The sequence below is a fragment of the Haliotis rubra genome, unplaced genomic scaffold (genome assembly GCF_003918875.1).
Source record: "Haliotis rubra isolate DU_JTF1 unplaced genomic scaffold, ASM391887v1 Scf1904, whole genome shotgun sequence".
In the NCBI taxonomy this organism is placed as follows: domain Eukaryota; kingdom Metazoa; phylum Mollusca; class Gastropoda; order Lepetellida; family Haliotidae; genus Haliotis; species Haliotis rubra.
The window spans coordinates 11,992-35,776 of record NW_025765897.1 but is presented as its reverse complement, the minus strand read 5'-3'; the positions used below and the strand labels follow the sequence as shown (position 1 = coordinate 35,776).

The 23,785-nt window shown below is 44.0% G+C and overlaps 1 protein-coding gene across 1 annotated transcript; it reads left to right on the top strand.

Moving 5' to 3' along the window:
• Positions 1 to 1,025: 1,025 nt before the first annotated feature.
• On the top strand, positions 1,026 to 2,208 carry LOC124274430 (probable G-protein coupled receptor B0563.6). Its single transcript, XM_046709796.1, is given in 2 exon segments — positions 1,026 to 1,496; positions 1,498 to 2,208. Coding segments are annotated over 2 exon segments (1,182 nt in total).
• The last annotated feature ends 21,577 nt before the right edge of the window (positions 2,209 to 23,785 follow it).

Here is a 23,785-nt window from a genome sequence, read left to right as displayed (position 1 = left end):
GTTGGACGTAAGCAAAGGACGTTATGTCACCTGAAAGCTTGCTACAGTACAGAAGGATGTGTTGGACGTAAGCAAAGGACGTTATGTCACCTGAAAGCTTGCTGCAGTACAGAAGGATGTGCTACATGTTTCCCTGTCTTTCCTGGATTGGCAGAACATTCCCACACATAGAGCCATTCTGGGTGTACACACTTCCAGTGTTGAATGGTCTAGCTACTGTCCATTAAGATATTTCCCTGCAGGTTTTAGTTGATCAGTAGAGGTGTTATCAAGGCTCTGAACACACGCATGGCTGGGTTTCTTTAGTTCAGACTCCACTTTTTCATAATCTTTAGTCACCGATTGCTGCATCACATATTTTCTAGTTGTATTAGGATGTGGCTAATCGCGTTGTTAGGAATCCTTAGAGGTAGTAAATACTTCAGAGTGCAGACATCTTGAAGTACGGTTGTATATTTTGCAGTAACAAAAGACCTCTTTTATTTAGACGCAAGTACTCTTGTATGCTGACTTTCACAGACTTTGTGATTTCTTTCATATTTCACATCTCATGTATTTACATACATACAAATATACGTCTGCATGCTCGTTTAGCACATTTCTAATCCAGGTACAAGAAAGACCAGCTGCTGTTTTCTGGGTATTCTGAAGCCACGTTTTCACACAACGAAATGCATGTCAGTGTTAGTGCAAATCAGATTCCTCTCATACACATCATTTTTTCATAACGGACTTATTGAAAAGCAGTCAGTTCCACACCTATAAGCAGAGTCTCCAGGAACGCCATCAGCAGAAGTCGATTTTCATGCACTTGATCACATCAGTGGATTGTAACAGTTAATTTGGAACAATTACAATATTGATACACAATAAACATACTAGATCGATTTCAATTCCATAATATCGAAGAAATACGTGTGATAGTTTATTCCGAAATAAGCTTTAACAATTCTAGAGCTGATAGGACTGCTAAATGACAACCATATGCACATAGATTGTCTTACTCTGTTGCAGATTCCACTACTATGGACATGAGCGGTCTTCTGTTTGACAACATGACCACCATCCCGAATGGTAACGTGACAGGCAACACCTCGATTGAGGTCACTACTTACAAGGTGGAGGATGTTCTCTACCTGTCAGAGGACGGCCGACTCAAAGCATTCTTAGAATTTCAAGTGAGCTGGTATATGGATGTGGTGTACGCCCCAATCTGCTCCATTCTCGGCATCTTGGGAAATACCTTGTCCTTCATCGTCCTGTTGAGCTCAAACATGCGCAACACCACTTCCTACCTGTACATGGCCGTACTGTCCTGCACCGACACCATCGTCCTCGTTCTCAACATCCTCTTCATGGTTACCAAGTTTCCGGGTCACGAGATTTTCAATCGCGGAACCTGCGGGCTCATATTCTTCCTCATGTATTTTTCCATCCACTACAACGTGTTCCTCATGTGCACCATGACGATAGAGCGCTACATAGCCATCAAGTTCCCCCCTTCATGCTCCCAAATGGATCACAATCAAGAAGGCCCGAGTACTGATACTGGTGGAGTTCATTGTCGCGTTTTCTCTTGATGTTCACAGCTTCTTCACACGCCAGATAGTAGTCGACCCAAACACAGGTGTGGAGAAGTGCACAACACCTGGCGAGACCAATACGTTCTTCGTAACCAAGATATGGCCGTGGGTAGACGCCGTGGTCTACTGCTATGGGCCGCTCACGTGTCTGTTGGTTTTGAACGTACTAATCATCATGGAAGTGAAGCGGGCGGGACGCATGCAGCGGCAGATGACACACACAGGAGTTCAGGAAAAAACTGCAGCTGACACACGGAACAGGGAGCGCCAAGTCACCGTTATGCTTCTCGCCGTGTCCTTCACCTTCCTCATCTTCGTCACCCCAATGGCCGTCATCATTGTCGTCGAACGCTACTTCTGGGTTCAGCACAGTGCCCACGAGCAGGCTCAGTACCACCTGGTCCGTACAATCTGCAACAACATGATGTATACCAACCATGCCTTAAATTTCGTTCTCTACTGTGTTGGAGGCAAGAGATTCCGTGATCAGTTCTTCGCCATGTTCTGCTGCAAACAGAAGCAGGCCGCCATGGGGCGGTCCAAAATGATGTCCAATGACACGTCTACTACCAACTCAAGGGTCAGCGTTGTGTCAAATGAAAACGTCACTATACAAACCAAATAACCCTGAGGCGTATACGTCATCTGTAGCCCTTGTATTTTAACCATTCTTAAAGCAATGTTTACGTACAAAATCAACCAAATGTATCCCCTTTGTGAATCTTCCTTTTGATGCACCTGTAAGCAACAGATAACACTGAATCACGGTATGTACGATAGTGCGCCAAATGATGTGTGAAACGTTGTGGCACGCGGTTGAAGGTGGGCGTGTCTGCTCTGAGGTATACTTTATGTGGACAATAATCTGTACAAAATTCAGCGTTTGACGAGTTTTAAGGTCTTCATGATCAGTGTTTTATCATCTTTCCTAGTTACAATGTTGTATTTCCTAAAGTCCCCTTACAAATCATGTTTAGGACTGGTATTACACCTTAATACATTTGTTATTCATTCCATATAAAAGATACTGCGCTTCATGCTGTGTTAGTATGTATTTCAACAAAGTTTCAGGCCTTGTATCATGTCAACTTTCACATAGAACTGAAAGTCACTTTGTGGTGCTGAAACACGTTATACCTGCACAACAATTACAATAGTGTGTACTAATACGTATTTTCGTTATATTTATCCCTTTACGTGTACATTTACTCGTTGATAATAAAGATTATTTGCTTTATGTATGTCTTTGGTATATCATAAGATGTGAAAGGTTCACTGGCATGTCATCATCGAGGCATCATCTCGGCAAAAACATCAGACTCTGGTACATCACCAGACAAACACTGTTTCAGGTACATCAGCAGACAAACACTGTCTCTGGTACATCAGCAGACAAACACTGTCTCAGGTACATAAGCAGACAAACACTGTCTCAGGTACATCAGCAGACAAACACTGTCTCTGGTACATCAAAAGACAAACACTGTCTCTGGTACATCAGCAGACGAACACTGTCTCAGGTACATCAGCAGACAAACACTGTCTCTGGTGCATAAGCAGACAAACACTGCCTAAGGTACATCAACAGACAAACACTGTCTCCACTACATAAGCAGACAAACACTGTCTGAGGTACATCAGCAGACAAACACTGTCTCTGGTACATCAGCAGACATACACTGTCTCTGGTACATCAGCAGACAAACACTGTCTCTGGTACATCAGCAGACATACACTGTCTCTGGTACATCAGCAGACAAACACTGTCTCTGGTACATCAAAAGACAAACACTGTCTCAGGTACATCAGCAGACGAACACTGTCTCAGGTACATCAGCAGACAAACACTGTCTCCAGTACATAAGCAGACGAACACTGTCTCAGGTACATAAGCAGACAAAAACTGTCTCTGGTACATAAGCAGACAAACACTGTCTCAGGTACATCAACAGACAAACACTGTCTGAGGTACATCAAAAGACAAATACTGTCTCTGGTACATCAGCAGACGAACACTGTCTCAAGTACATAAGCAGAGAAACACTGTTTCAGGTACATCAGCAGACAAACACTGTCTCTAGTACATCAGCAGACAAACACTGTCTCTGGTACATCAGCAGGGAAACACTGTCTCCAGTACATAAGCAGACAAACGTTGTCTCAGGTACATAAGCAGACATACACTGTCTCTGGTACATCAGCAGACAATAACTGTCTCTGGTACATCAGCAGACAAGCAGTGTTTCTGGTACATCAAAAGACAAACACTGTCTCTGGTAATTCAGCAGACGAACACTGTCTCAGGTACATAAGCAGACAAACACTGCCTCAGTTACATCAGCAGACAAACACTGTCACCAGTACATAAGCAGGCAAACACTGTCTCAGGTACATCAGCAGACAAAGACTGTCTACAGTACATAAGCAAGCAAACACTGTCTCCAGTACATAAGCAGGCAAACACTGTCTCAGGTACATCAAAAGACAAATACTGTCTCCAGTACATAAGCAGACGAACACTGTCTCCAGTACATAAGCAGACAAACACTTTCTTAGGTAGATCAGCAGACAAAGACTGTCTCCAGTACATAAGCAGGCAAACACTGTCTCAGGTACATCAGCAGACAAACACTGTCTCAGGTACATCAGCAGACAAAGACTGTCTCCAGTACATAAGCAGGCAAACACTGTCTGAGGTACATCAGCAGACAAACACTGTATCTGGTAAATAAGCAGACAAACACTGTCTCTGGTACATCAGCAGACAAACACTCTCAGGTACATAAGCAGACAAACACTGTCTCAGGTACATCGGAAGACAAACACTGTCTCAGGTACATCAGCAGACAAACACTGTCTGAGGTACATCAAAAGACAAATACTGCCTCTGGTACATCAGCAGACGAACACTGTCTCAGGTACATCAGCAGACAAACACTGTCCCAGGTACATCAGCAGACAAACACTGTCTCAGGTACATCAGCAGACAAACATTGCCTTAGGTGCATCAGCAGACAAACACTGAATCTGGTACATAAGTAGACAAACACTGTCTCTGGTACATCAGCAGACAAACACTGTCTCAGGTACATCAGCAGACGAACACTGTCTCAGGTACATCAGCAGACAAACACTGTCTCCAGTACATAAGCAGACGAACACTGTCTCAGGTACATAAGCTGAAAAAACTGTCTCTGGTACATAAGCAGACAAACACTGTCTCAGGTACATCAACAGACAAACACTATCTCAGGTACATCAAAAGACAAATACTGTCTCTGGTACATCAGCAGACGAACACTGTCTCAGGTACATAAGCATAGAAACACTGTCTCAGGTACATCAGCAGAAAAACACTGTCTCTAGTACATCAGCAGACAAACACTGTCTCTGGTACATCAGCAGGGAAACACTGTCTCAGGTACATCAGCAGACAAAGACTGTCTCCAGTACATAAGCAGGCAAACACTGTCTGAGGTACATCAGCAGACAAACACTGTATCTGGTACATAAGCAGACAAACACTGTCTCTGGTACATCAGCAGACAAACACTCTCAGGTACATAAGCAGACAAACACTGTCTCAGGTACATCGGAAGACAAACACTGTCTCAGGTACATCAGCAGACAAACACTGTCTGAGGTACATCAAAAGACAAATACTGCCTCTGGTACATCAGCAGACGAACACTGTCTCAGGTAAATCAGCAGACAAACACTGTCCCAGGTACATCAGCAGACAAACACTGTCTCAGGTACATCAGCAGACAAACATTGCCTTAGGTACATCAGCAGACAAACACTGAATCTGGTACATAAGTAGACAAACACTGTCTCTGGTACATCAGCAGACAAACACTGTCTCAGGTACATCAGCAGACGAACACTGTCTCAGGTACATCAGCAGACAAACACTGTCTCCAGTACATAAGCAGACGAACACTGTCTCAGGTACATAAGCAGACAAACACTGTCTCTGGTACATAAGCAGACAAACACTGTCTCAGGTACATCAACAGACAAACACTGTCTCAGGTACATCAAAAGACAAATACTGTCTCTGGTACATCAGCAGACGAACACTGTCTCCAGTACATAAGCATAGAAACACTGTCTCAGGTACATCAGCAGACAAACACTGTCTCCAGTACATCAGCAGACAAACACTGTCTCTGGTACATCAGCAGGGAAACACTGTCTCCAGTACATAAGCAGACAAACGTTGTCTCAGGTACATAAGCAGACATACACTGTCTCTGGTACATCAGCAGACAATAACTGTCTCTGGTACATCAGCAGACAAGCAGTGTTTCTGGTACATCAAAAGACAAACACTGTCTCTGGTAATTCAGCAGGCGAACACTGTCTCAGGTACATAAGCAGACAAACACTGCCTCAGTTACATCAGCAGACAAACACTGTCACCAGTACATAAGCAGGCAAACACTGTCTCAGGTACATCAGCAGACAAAGACTGTCTACAGTACATAGGCAGGCAAACACTGTCTCCAGTACATAAGCAGACAAACACTTTCTCAGGTACATCAAAAGACAAATACTGTCTCCAGTACATGAGCAGGCAAACACTGTCTCAGGTACATCAGCAGACAAACACTGTCTCCAGTACATAAGCAGGCAAACACTGTCTGAGGTACATCAGCAGACAAACACTGTATCTGGTACATAAGCAGACAAACACTGTCTCTGGTACATCAGCAGACAAACACTCTCAGGTATATAAGCAGACAAACACTGTCTCAGGTACATCAGAAGACAAACACTGTCTCAGGTACATCAGCAGACAAACACTGTCTGAGGTACATCAAAAGACAAATACTGTCTCTGGTACTGTCATCAGCAGACAAACACTGTCTCTGAGGTACATCAGCAGACACTGTACATCAGCAGTACATCAGCAGACAAACACTGTCTCCAGGTAGATAAGCAGACACAAACACTGCCTCAGGTATATCAGCAGACAAACAATGTCTCCAGTACATAAGCAGACAAACACTGTCTGAGGTACATCAGCAGACAACTACTGTCTCCGGTACATAAGTAGACAAACACTGTCTCAGGTACATCAGCAGACAAACACTGTCTCTGGTCATTCAGCAGACGAACACTGTCTCAGGTACATAAGCAGACAAACACTGCCTCAGGTACATCAGCAGACAAACACTGTCTCCAGTACATAAGCAGACAAACACTGTCTCAGGTACATCAGCAGACAGACACTGTCTCAGGTACATCAGCAGACAAACACTGTCTCAGGTACATCATCAGTCTCCAGGTACAGACGAACACTGTCTCCAGTACATAAGCAGACAAACACTGTCTCAGGTACATCAGCAGACAAACACTGTCTCCAGTACATAAGCAGGCAGACACTGTCTGAGGTACATCAGCAGACAAACACTGTATCTGGTACATAAGCAGACAAACACTATCAGAGGCTCATCAGCAGACAAACACAGTCTCAGGTACATCAGCAGACAAACACTCTCAGGTACATAAGCAGACAAACACTGTCTCAGGTACATCAGAAGACAAACACTGTCTCAGGTACATCAGCAGACAAACACTGTCTGAGGTACATCAAAAGACAAATACTGTCTCTGGTACATCAGCAGACGAACACTGTCTCAGGTACATCAGCAGACAAACACTGTCTCAGGTACATCAGCAGACAAACACTGTCTCAGGTACATAAGCAGACAAACATTGCCTTAGGTACATCAGCAGACAAACACTGTCTCCAGTACATAAGCAGACAAACACTGTCTCAGGTACATCAGCAGACAAACACTGTCTCTGGTACATCACCAGACATACACTGTCTCTGGTACATCATCAGACATACACTGTCTCTGGTACATCAGCAGACAACCACTGTCTCCGGTAAATAAGCAGACAAACACTGTCTCAGGTTCATCAGCAGACAAACACTGTCTCTGGTACATCAAAAGACAAACACTCTCAGGTACATAAGCAGACAAACATTGCCTTAGGTACATCAGCAGACAAACACTGTCTCTGGGACATAAGCAGAGAAACACTGTCTCTGGTACATAAGCAGACAAACACTATCTGAGGTACATCAGCAGACAAACACTGTCTCAGGTACATCAGCAGACAAACACTGTCTCTGGTACATCAAAAGACAAACACTGTCCCAGGTACATCAGCAGACAAACACTGTCTCCATTAGATAAGCAGACAAACACTGCATCAGGTATATCAGCAGACAAACAATGTCTCCAGTACATAAGCAGACAAACACTGTCTGAGGTACATCAGCAGACAACTACTGTCTCCGGTACATAAGTAGACAAACACTGTCTCAGGTACATCAGCAGACAAACACTGTCTCTGGTCATTCAGCAGACGAACACTGTCTCAGGTACAAAAGCAGACAAACACTGCCTCAGTTACATCAGCAGACAAACACTGTCTCCAGTACATAAGCAGACAAACACTGTCTCAGGTACATCAGCAGACAAACACTGTCTCAGGTACATCAGCAGACAAACACTGTCTCCAGTACATAAGCAGCAGACAAACACATGTCTGAGGTACATCAGCAGAGAAACACTGTATCTGGTACATGGGCAGACAAACACTATCAGAGGCTCATCAGCAGACAAACACAGTCTCAGGTACATCAGCAGACAAACACTCTCAGGTACATAAGCAGACAAACACTGTCTCAGGTACATCAGAAGACAAACACTGTCTCAGGTACATCAGCAGACAAACACTGTCTGAGGTACATCAAAAGACAAATACTGTCTCTGGTACATCAGCAGACGAACACTTTCTCAGGTACATCAGCAGACAAACACTGTCTCTGGTACATCAGCAGACAAACACTGTCTCAGGTACATAAGCAGACAAACATTGCCTTAGGTACATCAGCAGACAAACACTGTCTCCAGTACATAAGCAGAGAAACACTGTCTCAGGTACATCAGCAGACAAACACTGTCTCTGGTACATCACCAGACATACACTGTCTCTGCTACATCATCAGACATACACTGTCTCTGGTACATCAGCAGACAACCACTGTCTCCGGTAAATAAGCAGACAAACACTGTCTCAGGTTCATCAGCAGACAAACACTGTCTCTGGTACATCAAAAGACAAACACTGTCCCAGGTACATCAGCAGACAAACACTGTCTCTGGGACATAAGCAGAGAAACACTGTCTCTGGTACATAAGCAGACAAACACTATCTGAGGTACATCAGCAGACAAACACTGTCTCAGGTACATCAGCAGACAAACACTGTCTCTGGTACATCAAAAGACAAACACTGTCCCAGGTACATCAGCAGACAAACACTGTCTCCAGTAGATAAGCAGACAAACACTGCATCAGGTATATCAGCAGACAAACAATGTCTCCAGTACATAAGCAGACAAACACTGTCTGAGGTACATCAGCAGACAAACACTGTCTCCAGTACATAAGCAGACAAACACTGTCTCAGGTACATCAGCAGACAAACACTGTCTCAGGTACATCAGCAGACAAACACTGTCTCAGGTACATCAGCAGACAAACACTGTCTCAGGTACATCAGCAGACAAACACTGTCTCAGGTACATCAGCAGACAAACACTGTCTGAGGTACATCAGCAGACAACGACTGTCTCCAGTACATAAGCAGACAAACACTGTTCCTAGTACATCAGCAGACAAACACTGTATCTGGTACATAAGCAGACAAACACTATCAGAGGCTCATCAGCAGACAAACACTGTCTCAGGTACATGAGCAGACAAACACTGTCTCAGGTACATCAGCAGACAAACACTGTCTCAGGTACATAAGCACACAAACACTGTCTGAGGTACATCAAAAGACAAATACTGTCTCTGGTACATCAGCAGACAAACACTGCCTCAGTTACATCAGCAGAAAAACACTGTCTCCAGTACATAAGCAGACAAACACTGTCTCCAGTACATAAGCAGACAAACACTTTCTCAGGTACATCAGCAGACAAACACTGTCTCAGGTACATCAGCAGACGAACACTGTCTCCAGTACATAAGCAGACAAACACTGTCTCAGGTACATCAGCAGACAAACACTGTATCTGGTACATAGGCAGAAACACTATCAGAAGCTCATCAGCAGACAAACACTGTCTCAGGTACATCAGCAGACAAACACTCTGAGGTACATAAGCAGACAAACACTGTCTCAGGTACATCAGAAGACAAACACTGTCTCAGGTACATCAGCAGACAAACACTGTCTGAGGTACATCAGCAGACAAACACTGTCTCAGGTACATCAGCAGACAAACACTGTCTCTGGTACATCAGCAGACAAACACTGTCTCCAGTAGATAAGCAGACAAACACTGCATCAGGTATATCAGCAGACAATCAATGTCTCCAGTACATAAGCAGACAAACACTGTCTGAGGTACATCAGCAGACAAACACTGTCTCCAGTACATAAGCAGACAAACACTGTATCAGGTACATCAGCAGACAAACACTGTCTCAGGTACATCAGCAGACAAAGACTGTCTCCAGTACATAAGCAGACAAACACTGTTTCAAGTACATCAGCAGACAAACACTGTATCTGGTACATAAGCAGACAAACACTATCAGAGGCTCATCAGCAGACAAACACAGTCTCAGGTACATCAGCAGACAAACACTCTCAGGTACATAAGCAGACAAACACTGTCTCAGGTACATCAGCACACAAACACTGTCTGAGGTACATCAAAAGACAAATACTGTCTCTGGTACATCAGCAGACAAACACTGCCTCAGTTACATCAGCAGAAAAACACTGTCTCCAGTACATAAGCAGACAAACACTGTCTCCAGTACATAAGCAGACAAACACTTTCTCAGGTACATCAGCAGACAAACACTGTCTCAGGTACATCAGCAGACGAACACTGTCTCCAGTACATAAGCAGACAAACACTGTCTCAGGTACATCAGCAGACAAACACTGTATCTGGTACATAGGCAGAAACACTATCAGAGGCTCATCAGCAGACAAACACAGTCTCAGGTACATCAGCAGACAAACACTCTCAGGTACATAAGCAGACAAACACTGTCTCAGGTACATCAGAAGACAAACACTGTCTCAGGTACATCAGCAGACAAACACTGTCTGAGGTACATCAAAAGACAAATACTGTCTCTGGTACATCAGCAGACAAACACTGTCTCAGGTACATCAGCAGACAAACACTGTCTTAGGTACATAAGCAGACAAACATTGCGTTAGGTACATCAGCAGACAAACACTGTCTCCAGTACATAAGCAGACAAACACTGTCTCAGGTACATCAGCAGACAAACACTGTCTCTGGTACATCACCAGACATAGACTGTCTCTGGTACATCAGCAGACAACCACTGTCTCCGGTACATCAGCAGACAAACACTGTCTGAGGTACATCACCAGACATACACTGTCTCTGGTACATCAGCAGACAACCACTGTCTCCGGTAAATAAGCAGACAAACACTGTCTCAGGTTCATCAGCAGACAAACACTGTCTCTGGTACATCAAAAGACAAACACTCTCAGGTACATAAGCAGACAAACATTGCCTTAGGTACATCAGCAGACAAACACTGTCTCTGTTACATAAGCAGAGAAACACTGTCTCTGGTACATAAGCAGACAAACACTATCTGAGGTACATCAGCAGACAAACACTGTCTCAGGTACATCAGCAGACAAACACTGTCTCTGGTACATCAAAATACAAACACTGTCCCAGGTACATCAGCAGACAAACACTGTCTCCAGTAGATAAGCAGACAAACACTGCCTCAGGTACATCAGCAGACAAACAATGTCTCCAGTACATAAGCAGACAAACACTGTCTGAGGTACATCAGCAGACAAACACTGTCTCCAGTACATAAGCAGACAAACACTGTCTCAGGTACATCAGCAGACAAACACTGTCTCAGGTACATCAGCAGACAAACACTGTCTCTGATACATCAGCAGACGTACACTGTCTCCAGTACATAAGCAGACAAACACTGTCTCAGGTACATCAGCAGACAAACACTGTCTCAGGTACATCAGCAGACAAAGACTGTCTCCAGTACATAAGCAGACAAACACTGTTTCTAGTACATCAGCAGACAAACACTGTATCTGGTACATAAGCAGACAAACACTATCAAAGGCTCGTCAGCAGACAAACACAGTCTCAGGTACATCAGCAGACAAACACTCTCAGGTACATAAGCAGACAAACACTGTCTCAGGTACATCAGCACACAAACACTGTCTGAGGTACATCAAAAGACAAATACTGTCTCTGGTACATCAGCAGACAAACACTGCCTCAGTTACATAAGCAGACAAACACTCTCTCCAGTACATAAGCAGACAAACACTCTCTCAGGTACATCAGCAGACAAAGACTGTCTCCAGTACATAAGCAGACAAACACTGTTTCTAGTACATGAGCAGACAAACACTGTATCTGGTACATCAGCAGACAAACACTATCAGAGGCTCATCAGCAGACAAACACTGCCTCAGTTACATCAGCAGAAAAACACTGTCTCCAGTACATAAGCAGACAAACACTGTCTCCAGTACATAAGCAGAGAAACACTTTCTTAGGTACATCAGCAGACAAAGACTGTCTCCAGTACATAAGCAGACAAACACTGTTCTCAGGTACATCAGCAGACAAAGACTGTCTCCAGTACATAAGCAGACGAACACTGTCTCCAGTACATAAGCAGACAAACACTTTCTCAGGTACATCAGCAGACGAACATTTTCTCCAGTACATAAGCAGACAAACACTTTCTGAGGAACATCAGCAGACAAAGACTGTCTCCAGTACATAAGCAGGCAAACACTGTCTGAGGTACATAAGCAGACAAACACTGTCTCAGGTACATCACCAGACATACACTGTCTCTGGTACATCAGCAGACAACCACTGTCTCCGGTAAATAAGCAGACAAACACTGTCTCAGGTTCATCAGCAGACAAACACTGTCTCTGGTACATCAAAAGACAAACACTCTCAGGTACATAAGCAGACAAACATTGCCTTAGGTACATCAGCAGACAAACACTGTCTCTGTTACATAAGCAGAGAAACACTGTCTCTGGTACATAAGCAGACAAACACTATCTGAGGTACATCAGCAGACAAACACTGTCTCAGGTACATCAGCAGACAAACACTGTCTCTGGTACATCAAAAGACAAACACTGTCCCAGGTACATCAGCAGACAAACACTGTCTCCAGTAGATAAGCAGACAAACACTGCCTCAGGTACATCAGCAGACAAACACTGTCTCCAGTACATAAGCAGACAAACACTGTCTCAGGTACATCAGCAGACAAACACTGTCTCAGGTACATCAGCAGACAAACACTGTCTCTGATACATCAGCAGACGTACACTGTCTCCAGTACATAAGCAGACAAACACTGTCTCAGGTACATCAGCAGACAAACACTGTCTCAGGTACATCAGCAGACAAAGACTGTCTCCAGTACATAAGCAGACAAACACTGTTTCTAGTACATCAGCAGACAAACACTGTATCTGGTACATAAGCAGACAAACACTATCAGAGGCTCATCAGCAGACAAACACAGTCTCAGGTACATCAGCAGACAAACACTCTCAGGTACATAAGCAGACAAACACTGTCTCAGGTACATCAGCACACAAACACTGTCTGAGGTACATCAAAGACAAATACTGTCTCTGGTACATCAGCAGACAAACACTGCCTCAGTTACATAAGCAGACAAACACTCTCTCAGTACATAAGCAGACAAACACTCTCTCTCAGGTACATCAGCAGACAAAGACTGTCTCCAGTACATAAGCAGACAAACACTGTTTCTAGTACATGAGCAGACAAACACTGTATCTGGTACATCAGCAGACAAACACTATCAGAGGCTCATCAGCAGACAAACACTGCCTCAGTTACATCAGCAGAAAAACACTGTCTCCAGTACATAAGCAGACAAACACTGTCTCCAGTACATAAGCAGAGAAACACTTTCTTAGGTACATCAGCAGACAAAGACTGTCTCCAGTACATAAGCAGACAAACACTTTCTCAGGTACATCAGCAGACAAAGACTGTCTCCAGTACATAAGCAGACGAACACTGTCTCCAGTACATAAGCAGACAAACACTTTCTCAGGTACATCAGCAGACGAACATTTTCTCCAGTACATAAGCAGACAAACACTTTCTGAGGAACATCAGCAGACAAAGACTGTCTCCAGTACATAAGCAGGCAAACACTGTCTGAGGTACATCAGCAGACAAACACTGTATCTGGTACATAAGCAGACAAACACTATCAGAGGCTCATCAGCAGACAAACACAGTCTCAGGTAAATCAGCAGACAAACACTCTCAGGTACATAAGCAGACAAACACTCTCAGGTACATAAGCAGACAAACACTGTCTCAGGTACGTAAGAAGACAAACACTGTCTCTGGTACATCAGCAAACAAACACTGTCTGAGGTACATCAAAAGACAAATACTGTCTCTGGTACATCAGCAGACAAACACTGTCTCAGGTACATCAGCAGACAAAGACTGTCTCAGGTACATAAGCAGACATACACTGTCTCTGGTACATCAGCAGACAACCACTGTCTCCGGTAAATAAGCAGACAAACACTGTCTCAGGTATATCAGCAGACAAACACTGTCTCAGGTACATCAGCAGACAAACACTGTCTCTGGTACATCACCAGACATAGACTGTCTCTGGTACATCAGCAGACAACCACTGTCTCCGGTACATCAGCAGACAAACACTGTCTGAGGTACATCACCAGACATACACTGTCTCTGGTACATCACCAGACATACACTGTCTCTGGTACATCAGCAGACAACTACTGTCTCCGGTAAATAAGCAGACAAACACTGTCTCAGGTATATCAGCAGACAAACACTGTCTCTGGTACATCAAAAGACAAACACTCTCAGGTACATAAGCAGACAAACATTGCCTTAGGTACATCAGCAGACAAACACTGTCTCTGTTACATAAGCAGAGAAACACTGTCTCTGGTACATAAGCAGACAAACACTATCTGAGGTACATCAGCAGACAAACACTGTCTCAGGTACATCAGCAGACAAACACTGTCTCTGGTACATCAAAATACAAACACTGTCCCAGGTACATCAGCAGACAAACACTGTCTCCAGTAGATAAGCAGACAAACACTGCCTCAGGTACATCAGCAGACAAACAATGTCTCCAGTACATAAGCAGACAAACACTGTCTGAGGTACATCAGCAGACAAACACTGTCTCCAGTACATAAGCAGACAAACACTGTCTCAGGTACATCAGCAGACAAACACTGTCTCAGGTACATCAGCAGACAAACACTGTCTCTGATACATCAACAGACGTACACTGTCTCCAGTACATAAGCAGACAAACACTGTCTCAGGTACATCAGCAGACAAACACTGTCTCAGGTACATCAGCAGACAAAGACTGTCTCCAGTACATAAGCAGACAAACACTGTTTCTAGTACATCAGCAGACAAACACTGTATCTGGTACATAAGCAGACAAACACTATCAAAGGCTCGTCAGCAGACAAACACAGTCTCAGGTACATCAGCAGACAAACACTCTCAGGTACATAAGCAGACAAACACTGTCTCAGGTACATCAGCACACAAACACTGTCTGAGGTACATCAAAAGACAAATACTGTCTCTGGTACATCAGCAGACAAACACTGCCTCAGTTACATAAGCAGACAAACACTCTCTCCAGTACATAAGCAGACAAACACTCTCTCAGGTACATCAGCAGACAAAGACTGTCTCCAGTACATAAGCAGACAAACACTGTTTCTAGTACATGAGCAGACAAACACTGTATCTGGTACATCAGCAGACAAACACTATCTGAGGCTCATCAGCAGACAAACACTGCCTCAGTTACATCAGCAGAAAAACACTGTCTCAGTACATAAGCAGACAAACACTGTCTCTCCAGTACATAAGCAGACAAACACTGTCTCAGCAGTACATCTCCAGTACATAAGCAGACAAACACTTTCTGAGGTACATCAGCAGACAAAGACTGTCTCCAGGTACATAAGCAGACAAACACTGTCTCAGGTACATAAGCAGACAAACACTGTCTCAGGTACATCAGCAGACGAACACTGTCTCCAGTACATAAGCAGACAAACACTGTCTCAGGTACATCAGCAGACAAAGACTGTCTCCAGTACATAAGCAGACAAACACTGTCTGAGGTACATCAGCAGACAAACACTGTATCTGGTACATAAGCAGACAAACACTATCAGAGGCTCATCAGCAGACAAACACAGTCTCAGGTAAATCAGCAGACAAACACTCTCAGGTACATAAGCAGACAAACACTCTCAGGTACATAAGCAGACAAACACTGTCTCAGGTACATAAGAAGACAAACACTGTCTCTGGTACATCAGCAAACAAACACTGTCTGAGGTACATCAAAAGACAAATACTGTCTCTGGTACATCAGCAGACAAACACTGTCTCAGGTACATCAGCAGACAAACACTGTCTCAGGTACATAAGCAGACAAACATTGCCTTAGGTACATCAGCAGACAAACACTGTCTCCAGTACATAAGCAGACAAACACTGTCTCAGGTACATCAGCAGACAAACACTGTCTCTGGTACATCACCAGACATACACTGTCTCTGGTACATCAGCTGTCTCTGGTACATCAGCAGACAACCACTGTCTCTGGTACATCAGCAGACAAACACTGTCTGAGGTACATCACCAGACATACACTGTCTCTGGTACATCACCAGACATACACTGTCTCTGGTACATCAGCAGACAACCACTGTCTCCGGTAAATAAGCAGACAAACACTGTCTCAGGTTCATCAGCAGACAAACACTGTCTCTGGTACATCAAAAGACAAACACTCTCAGGTACATAAGCAGACAAACACTGCCTTAGGTACATCAGCAGACAAACACTGTCTCTGTTACATAAGCAGAGAAACACTGTCTCTGGTACATAAGCAGACAAACACTATCTGAGGTACATCAGCAGACAAACACTGTCTCAGGTACATCAGCAGACAAACACTGTCTCAGGTACATAAGCAGACAAACACTGTCTCAGGTACATCAGCAGACAAACACTGTCTCCAGGTAAGCATCAAACACTGTCTCAAACACTGTCTCAGGTACATCAATAGACAAACACTGTCTCAGGTACATCAGCAGACAAACACTGTCTCAGGTACATCAGCAGACAAACACTGTCTCAGGTACATAAGCAGACAAACACTGTCTCAGGTACATCAGCAGACAAACACTGTCTCTGGTACATAAGCAGACAAACACTGTCTCAGGTACATCAGCAGACAAACACTGTCTCTGGTACATCAGCAGACAAACACTGTCTCAGGTACATCAGCAGACAAACACTGTCTCTGGTACATCAAAAGACAAACACTGTCTCTGGTACATCAGCAGACAAACACTGTCTCCAGTACATAAGCAGACAAACACTGTCTCAGGTACATCAGCAGACAAACACTGTCTCTGGTACATAAGCAGACAAACACTGTCTGAGGTACATCAGCAGACAAACACTGTCTCAGGTACATCAGCAGACAAACACTGTCTCAGGTACATAAGCAGACAAACACTGTCTCAGGTACATCAGCAGACAAACACTGTCTCAGGTACATCAGCAGACAAACACTGTCTCAGGTACATCAGCAGACAAACACTGTCTCTGGTACATCAGCAGACAAACACTGTCTCAGGTACATCAGCAGACAAACACTGTCTCAGGTACATCAGCAGACAAACACTGTCTCCAGGTACATCAGCAGACAAACACTGTCTCCAGGTACATAAGCAGACAAACACTGTCTCAGGTACATCAGCAGACAAACACTGTCTCCAGTACATAAGCAGACAAACACTGTCTCAGGTACATCAGCAGACAAACACTGTCTCAGGTACATAAGCAGACAAACACTGTCTCAGGTACATCAGCAGACAAACACTGTCTCAGGTACATCAGCAGACAAACACTGTCTCCAGTACATAAGCAGACAAACACTGTCTCAGGTACATCAGCAGACAAACACTGTCTCCAGTACATAAGCAGACAAACACTGTCTGAGGTACATCAGCAGACAAACACTGTCTCTGGTACATAAGCAGACAAACACTGTCTCAGGTACATCAGCAGACAAACACTGTCTCAGGTACATCAGCAGACAAACACTCTCTCAGTACATAAGCAGACAAACACTGTCTCAGGTACATCAGCAGACAAACACTGTCTCTGGTACATCAAGCAGACAAACACTGTCTCAGGTACATCAGCAGACAAACACTGTCTCTGGTACATCAGCAGACAAACACTGTCTCAGGTACATCAGCAGACAAACACTGTCTCAGGTACATCAGCAGACAAACACTGTCTCAGGTACATCAGCAGACAAACACTGTCTCAGGTACATAAGCAGACAAACACTGTCTCAGGTACATCAGCAGACAAACACTGTCTCTGGTACATAAGCAGACAAACACTGTCTCAGGTACATAAGCAGACAAACACTGTCTGAGGTACATCAGCAGACAAACACTGTCTCAGGTACATCAGCACACAAACACTGTCTCTGGTACATCAAAAGACAAACACTGTCTCAGGTACATCAGCAGACAAACACTGTCTCCAGTACATAAGCAGACAAACATTGCCTCAGGTACATCAGCAGACAAACACTGTCTCCAGTACATAAGCAGACAAACACTGTCTCAGGTACATCAGCAGACAAACACTGTCTCTGGTACATCACCAGACATAGACTGTCTCTGGTACATCAGCAGACAACCACTGTCTCCGGTACATCAGCAGACAAACACTGTCTGAGGTACATCACCAGACATACACTGTCTCTTGTACATGACCAGACATACACTGTCTCTGGTACATCAGCAGACAACCACTGTCTCCGGTAAATAAGCAGACAAACACTGTCTCAGGTTCATCAGCAGACAAACACTGTCTCTGGTACATCAAAAGACAAACACTCTCAGGTACATAAGCAGACAAACATTGCCTTAGGTACATCAGCAGACAAACACTGTCTCTGTTACATAAGCAGAGAAACACTGTCTCTGGTACATAAGCAGACAAACACTATCTGAGGTACATCAGCAGACAAACACTGTCTCAGGTACATAAGCAGACAAACACTCTCAGGTACATAAGCAGACAAACACTGTCTCAGGTACGTAAGAAGACAAACACTGTCTCTGGTACATCAGGAAACAAACACTGTCTGAGGTACATCAAAAGACAAATACTGTCTCTGGTACATCAGCAGACAAACACTGTCTCAGGTACATCAGCAGACAAACACTGTCTCAGGTACATAAGCAGACAAACATTGCCTTAGGTACATCAGCAGACAAACACTGTCTCTGGTACATAAGGAGAGAAACACTGTCTCAGGTACATAAGCAGACAAACACTATCTGAGGTACATCAGCAGATAAACACTGTCTCAGGTACATCAGCACACAAACACTGTCTCTGGTACATCAAAAGACAAACACTGTCTTTGGTACATCAGCAGACAAACACTGTCTCCAGTAGATAAGCTGACAAACACTGCCTCAGGTATATCAGCAGACAAACAATGTCTCCAGTACATAAGCAGACAAACACTGTCTGAGGTACATCAGCAGACAACTACTGACTCCGGTACATAAGTAGAGAAAAACTATCTCAGGTACATAAGAAGACAAACTGTCTCTGGTAATTCAGCAGACGAACACTGTCTCAGGTACATAAGCAGACAAACACTGCCTCAGTTACATCAGCAGACAAACACTGTCTCCAGTACATAAGCAGACAAACACTGTCTCAAGTACATCAGCAGACAGACACTGTCTCAGGTACATCAGGAGACAAACACTGTCCCAGGTACATCAGCAGACAAACACTGTCTCCAGTAGATAAGCAGACAAACACTGCCTCAGGTATATCAGCAGACAAACAATGTCTCCAGTACATAAGCAGACAAACACTGTCTGAGGTACATCAGCAGACAACTACTGTCTCCGGTACATAAGTAGACAAACACTGTCTCAGGTACATCAGCAGACAAACACTGTCTCAGGTACATCAGCAGACGAACACTGTCTCCAGTACATAAGCAGACAAACACTGTCTCAGGTACATCAGCAGACAAAGACTGTCTCCAGTACATAAGCAGGCAAACACTGTCTGAGGTACATCAGCAGACAAACACTGTATCTGGTACATAAGCAGACAAACACTATCAGAGGCTCATCAGCAGACAAACACAGTCTCAGGTACATCAGCAGACAAACACTCTCAGGTACATAAGCAGACAAACACTGTCTCAGGTACGTAAGAAGACAAACACTGTCTCTGCTACATCTGCAAACAAACACTGTCTCAGGTACATCAAAAGACAAATACTGTCTCTGGTACATCAGCAGACAAACACTGTCTCAGGTACATCAGCAGAGAAACAACTGTCTCAGGTACATAAGCAGACAAACATTGCCTTAGGTACATCAGCAGACAAACACTGTCTCTGGTACATAAGCAGAGAAACATTGTCTTAGGTACATCAGCAGACAAACACTGTCTCTGGTACATAAGCAGAGAAACACTGTCTCAGGTACATAAGCAGACAAACACTATCTGAGGTACATCAGCAGACAAACACTGTCTCAGGTACATCAGCACACAAACACTGTCTCTGGTACATCAAAGACAAACACTGTCTTTGGTACATCAGCAGACAAACACTGTCTCCAGTAGATAAGCTGACAAACACTGCCTCAGGTATATCAGCAGACAAACAATGTCTCCAGTACATAAGCAGACAAACACTGTCTGAGGTACATCAGCAGACAACTACTGACTCCGGTACATAAGTAGAGAAAAACTATCTCAGGTACATAAGAAGACAAACTGTCTCTGGTAATTCAGCAGACGAACACTGTCTCAGGTACATAAGCAGACAAACACTGCCTCAGTTACATCAGCAGACAAACACTGTCTCCAGTACATAAGCAGACAAACACTGTCTCAAGTACATCAGCAGACAGACACTGTCTCAGGTACATCAGGAGACAAACACTGTCCCAGGTACATCAGCAGACAAACACTGTCTCCAGTAGATAAGCAGACAAACACTGCCTCAGGTATATCAGCAGACAAACAATGTCTCCAGTACATAAGCAGACAAACACTGTCTGAGGTACATCAGCAGACAACTACTGTCTCCGGTACATAAGTAGAGAAACACTGTCTCAGGTACATCAGCAGACAAACACTGTCTCAGGTACATCAGCAGACGAACACTGTCTCCAGTACATAAGCAGACAAACACTGTCTCAGGTACATCAGCAGACAAAGACTGTCTCCACTACATAAGCAGGCAAACACTGTCTGAGGTACATCAGCAGACAAACACTGTATCTGGTACATAAGCAGACAAACACTATCACAGGCTCATCAGCAGACAAACACAGTCTCAGGTACATCAGCAGACAAACACTCTCAGGTACATAAGCAGACAAACACTGTCTCAGGTACGTAAGAAGACAAACACTGTCTCTGCTACATCTGCAAACAAACACTGTCTCAGGTACATCAAAAGACAAATACTGTCTCTGGTACATCAGCAGACAAACACTGTCTCAGGTACATCAGCAGAGAAACAACTGTCTCAGGTACATAAGCAGACAAACATTGCCTTAGGTACATCAGCAGACAAACACTGTCTCTGGTACATAAGCAGAGAAACACTGTCTCTGGTACATAAGCAGACAAACACTATCTGAGGTACATCAGCAGACAAACACTGTCTCAGGTACATCAGCAGACAAACACTGTCTCTGGTACATCAAAAGACAAACACTGTCCCAAGTACATCAGCAGACAAACACTGTCTCCAGTAGATAAGCAGACAAACACTGCCTCAGGTATATCAGCAGACAAACAATGTCTCCAGTACATAAGCAGACAAACACTGTCTCAGGTACATCAGCAGACAACTACTGTCTCCGGTACATAAGTAGACAAACACTGTCTCAGGTACATAAGCAGACAAACACTGCCTCAGTTACATCAGCAGAGAAACACTGTCTCCAGTACATAAGCAGACAAACACTGTCTCAGGTACATCAGCAGACAAACACTGTCTCAGGTACATCAGCAGACAAAGACTGTCTGCAGTATATAAGCAAACAAACAGTGTTTCTAGTACATCAGCAGACAAACACTGTATCTGGTACATAAGCAGACAAACACTATCAGAGGCTCATCAGCAGACAAACACAGTCTCAGGTACATCAGCAGACAAACACTCTCAGGTACATAAGCAGACAAACACTTTCTCAGGTACATCAGCAGAGAAAGACTGTCTCCAGTACATAAGCAGACAAACACTTTCTCAGGTACATCAGCAGACAAAGACTGTCTCCAGTACATAAGCAGACAAACACTTTCTCAGGTACATCAGCAGACAAAGACTGTCTCCAGTACATAAGTAGACAAACACTGTCTCAGGTACATAAGAAGACAAACACTGTCTCTGGTAATTCAGCAGACGAACACTGTCTCAGGTACATAAGCAGACAAACACTGCCTAAGTTACATCAGCAGACAAACACTGTCTCCAGTACATAAGCAGACAAACACTGTCTCCAGTAGATAAGCAGACAAACACTGTCTCAGGTACATCAGCAGACAAAGACTGTCTCCAGTACATAAGCAGACAAACACTTTCTGATGTACATCAGAAGACAAAGACTGTCTCCAGTACATAAGCAGACGAACACTGTCTCCAGTACATAAGCAGACAAACACTTTCTGAGGTACATCAGCAGACGAACACTGTCTCCAGTACATAAGCAGACAAACACTGTCTGAGGTACATCAGCAGACAAAGACTGTCTCCAGTACATAAGCAGGCAAACACTGTCTGAGGTACATCAGCAGACAAACACTGTATCTGGTACATAAGCAGACAAACACTATCAGAGGCTCATCAGCAGACAAACACAGTCTCAGGTAAATCAGCAGACAAACACTCTCAGGTACATAAGCAGACAAACACTGTCTCAGGTACGTAAGAAGACAAACACTGTCCCTGGTACATCAGCAAACAAACACTGTCTGAGGTACATCAAAAGACAAATACTGTCTCTGGTACATCAGTAGACAAACACTGTCTCAGGTACATCAGCAGACAAACACTGTCTCCAGTAGATAAGCAGACAAACACTGCCTCAGGTATATCAGCAGACAAACAATGTCTCCAGTACATAAGCAGACAAACACTGTCTGAGGTACATCAGCAGACAACTACTGTCTCCGGTACATAAGTAGAGAAACACTGTCTCAGGTACATCAGCAGAAAAACACTGTCTCAGGTACATCAGCAGACGAACACTGTCTCCAGTACATAAGCAGACAAACACTGTCTCAGGTACATCAGCAGACAAAGACTGTCTCCACTACATAAGCAGGCAAACACTGTCTGAGGTACATCAGCAGACAAACACTGTATCTGGTACATAAGCAGACAAACACTATCAGAGGCTCATCAGCAGACAAACACAGTCTCAGGTACATCAGCAGACAAACACTCTCAGGTACATAAGCAGACAAACACTGTCTCAGGTACGTAAGAAGACAAACACTGTCTCTGCTACATCAGCAAACAAACACTGTCTCAGGTACATCAAAAGACAAATACTGTCTCTGGTACATCAGCAGACAAACACTGTCTCAGGTACATCAGCAGAGAAACAACTGTCTCAGGTACATAAGCAGACAAACATTGCCTTAGGTACATCAGCAGACAAACACTGTCTCTGGTACATAAGCAGAGAAACACTGTCTCTGGTACATAAGCAGACAAACACTATCTGAGGTACATCAGCAGACAAACACTGTCTCAGGTACATCAGCAGACAAACACTGTCTCTGGTACATCAAAAGACAAACACTGTCCCAAGTACATCAGCAGGCAAACACTGTCTCCAGTAGATAAGCAGACAAACACTGCCTCAGGTATATCAGCAGACAAACAATGTCTCCAGTACATAAG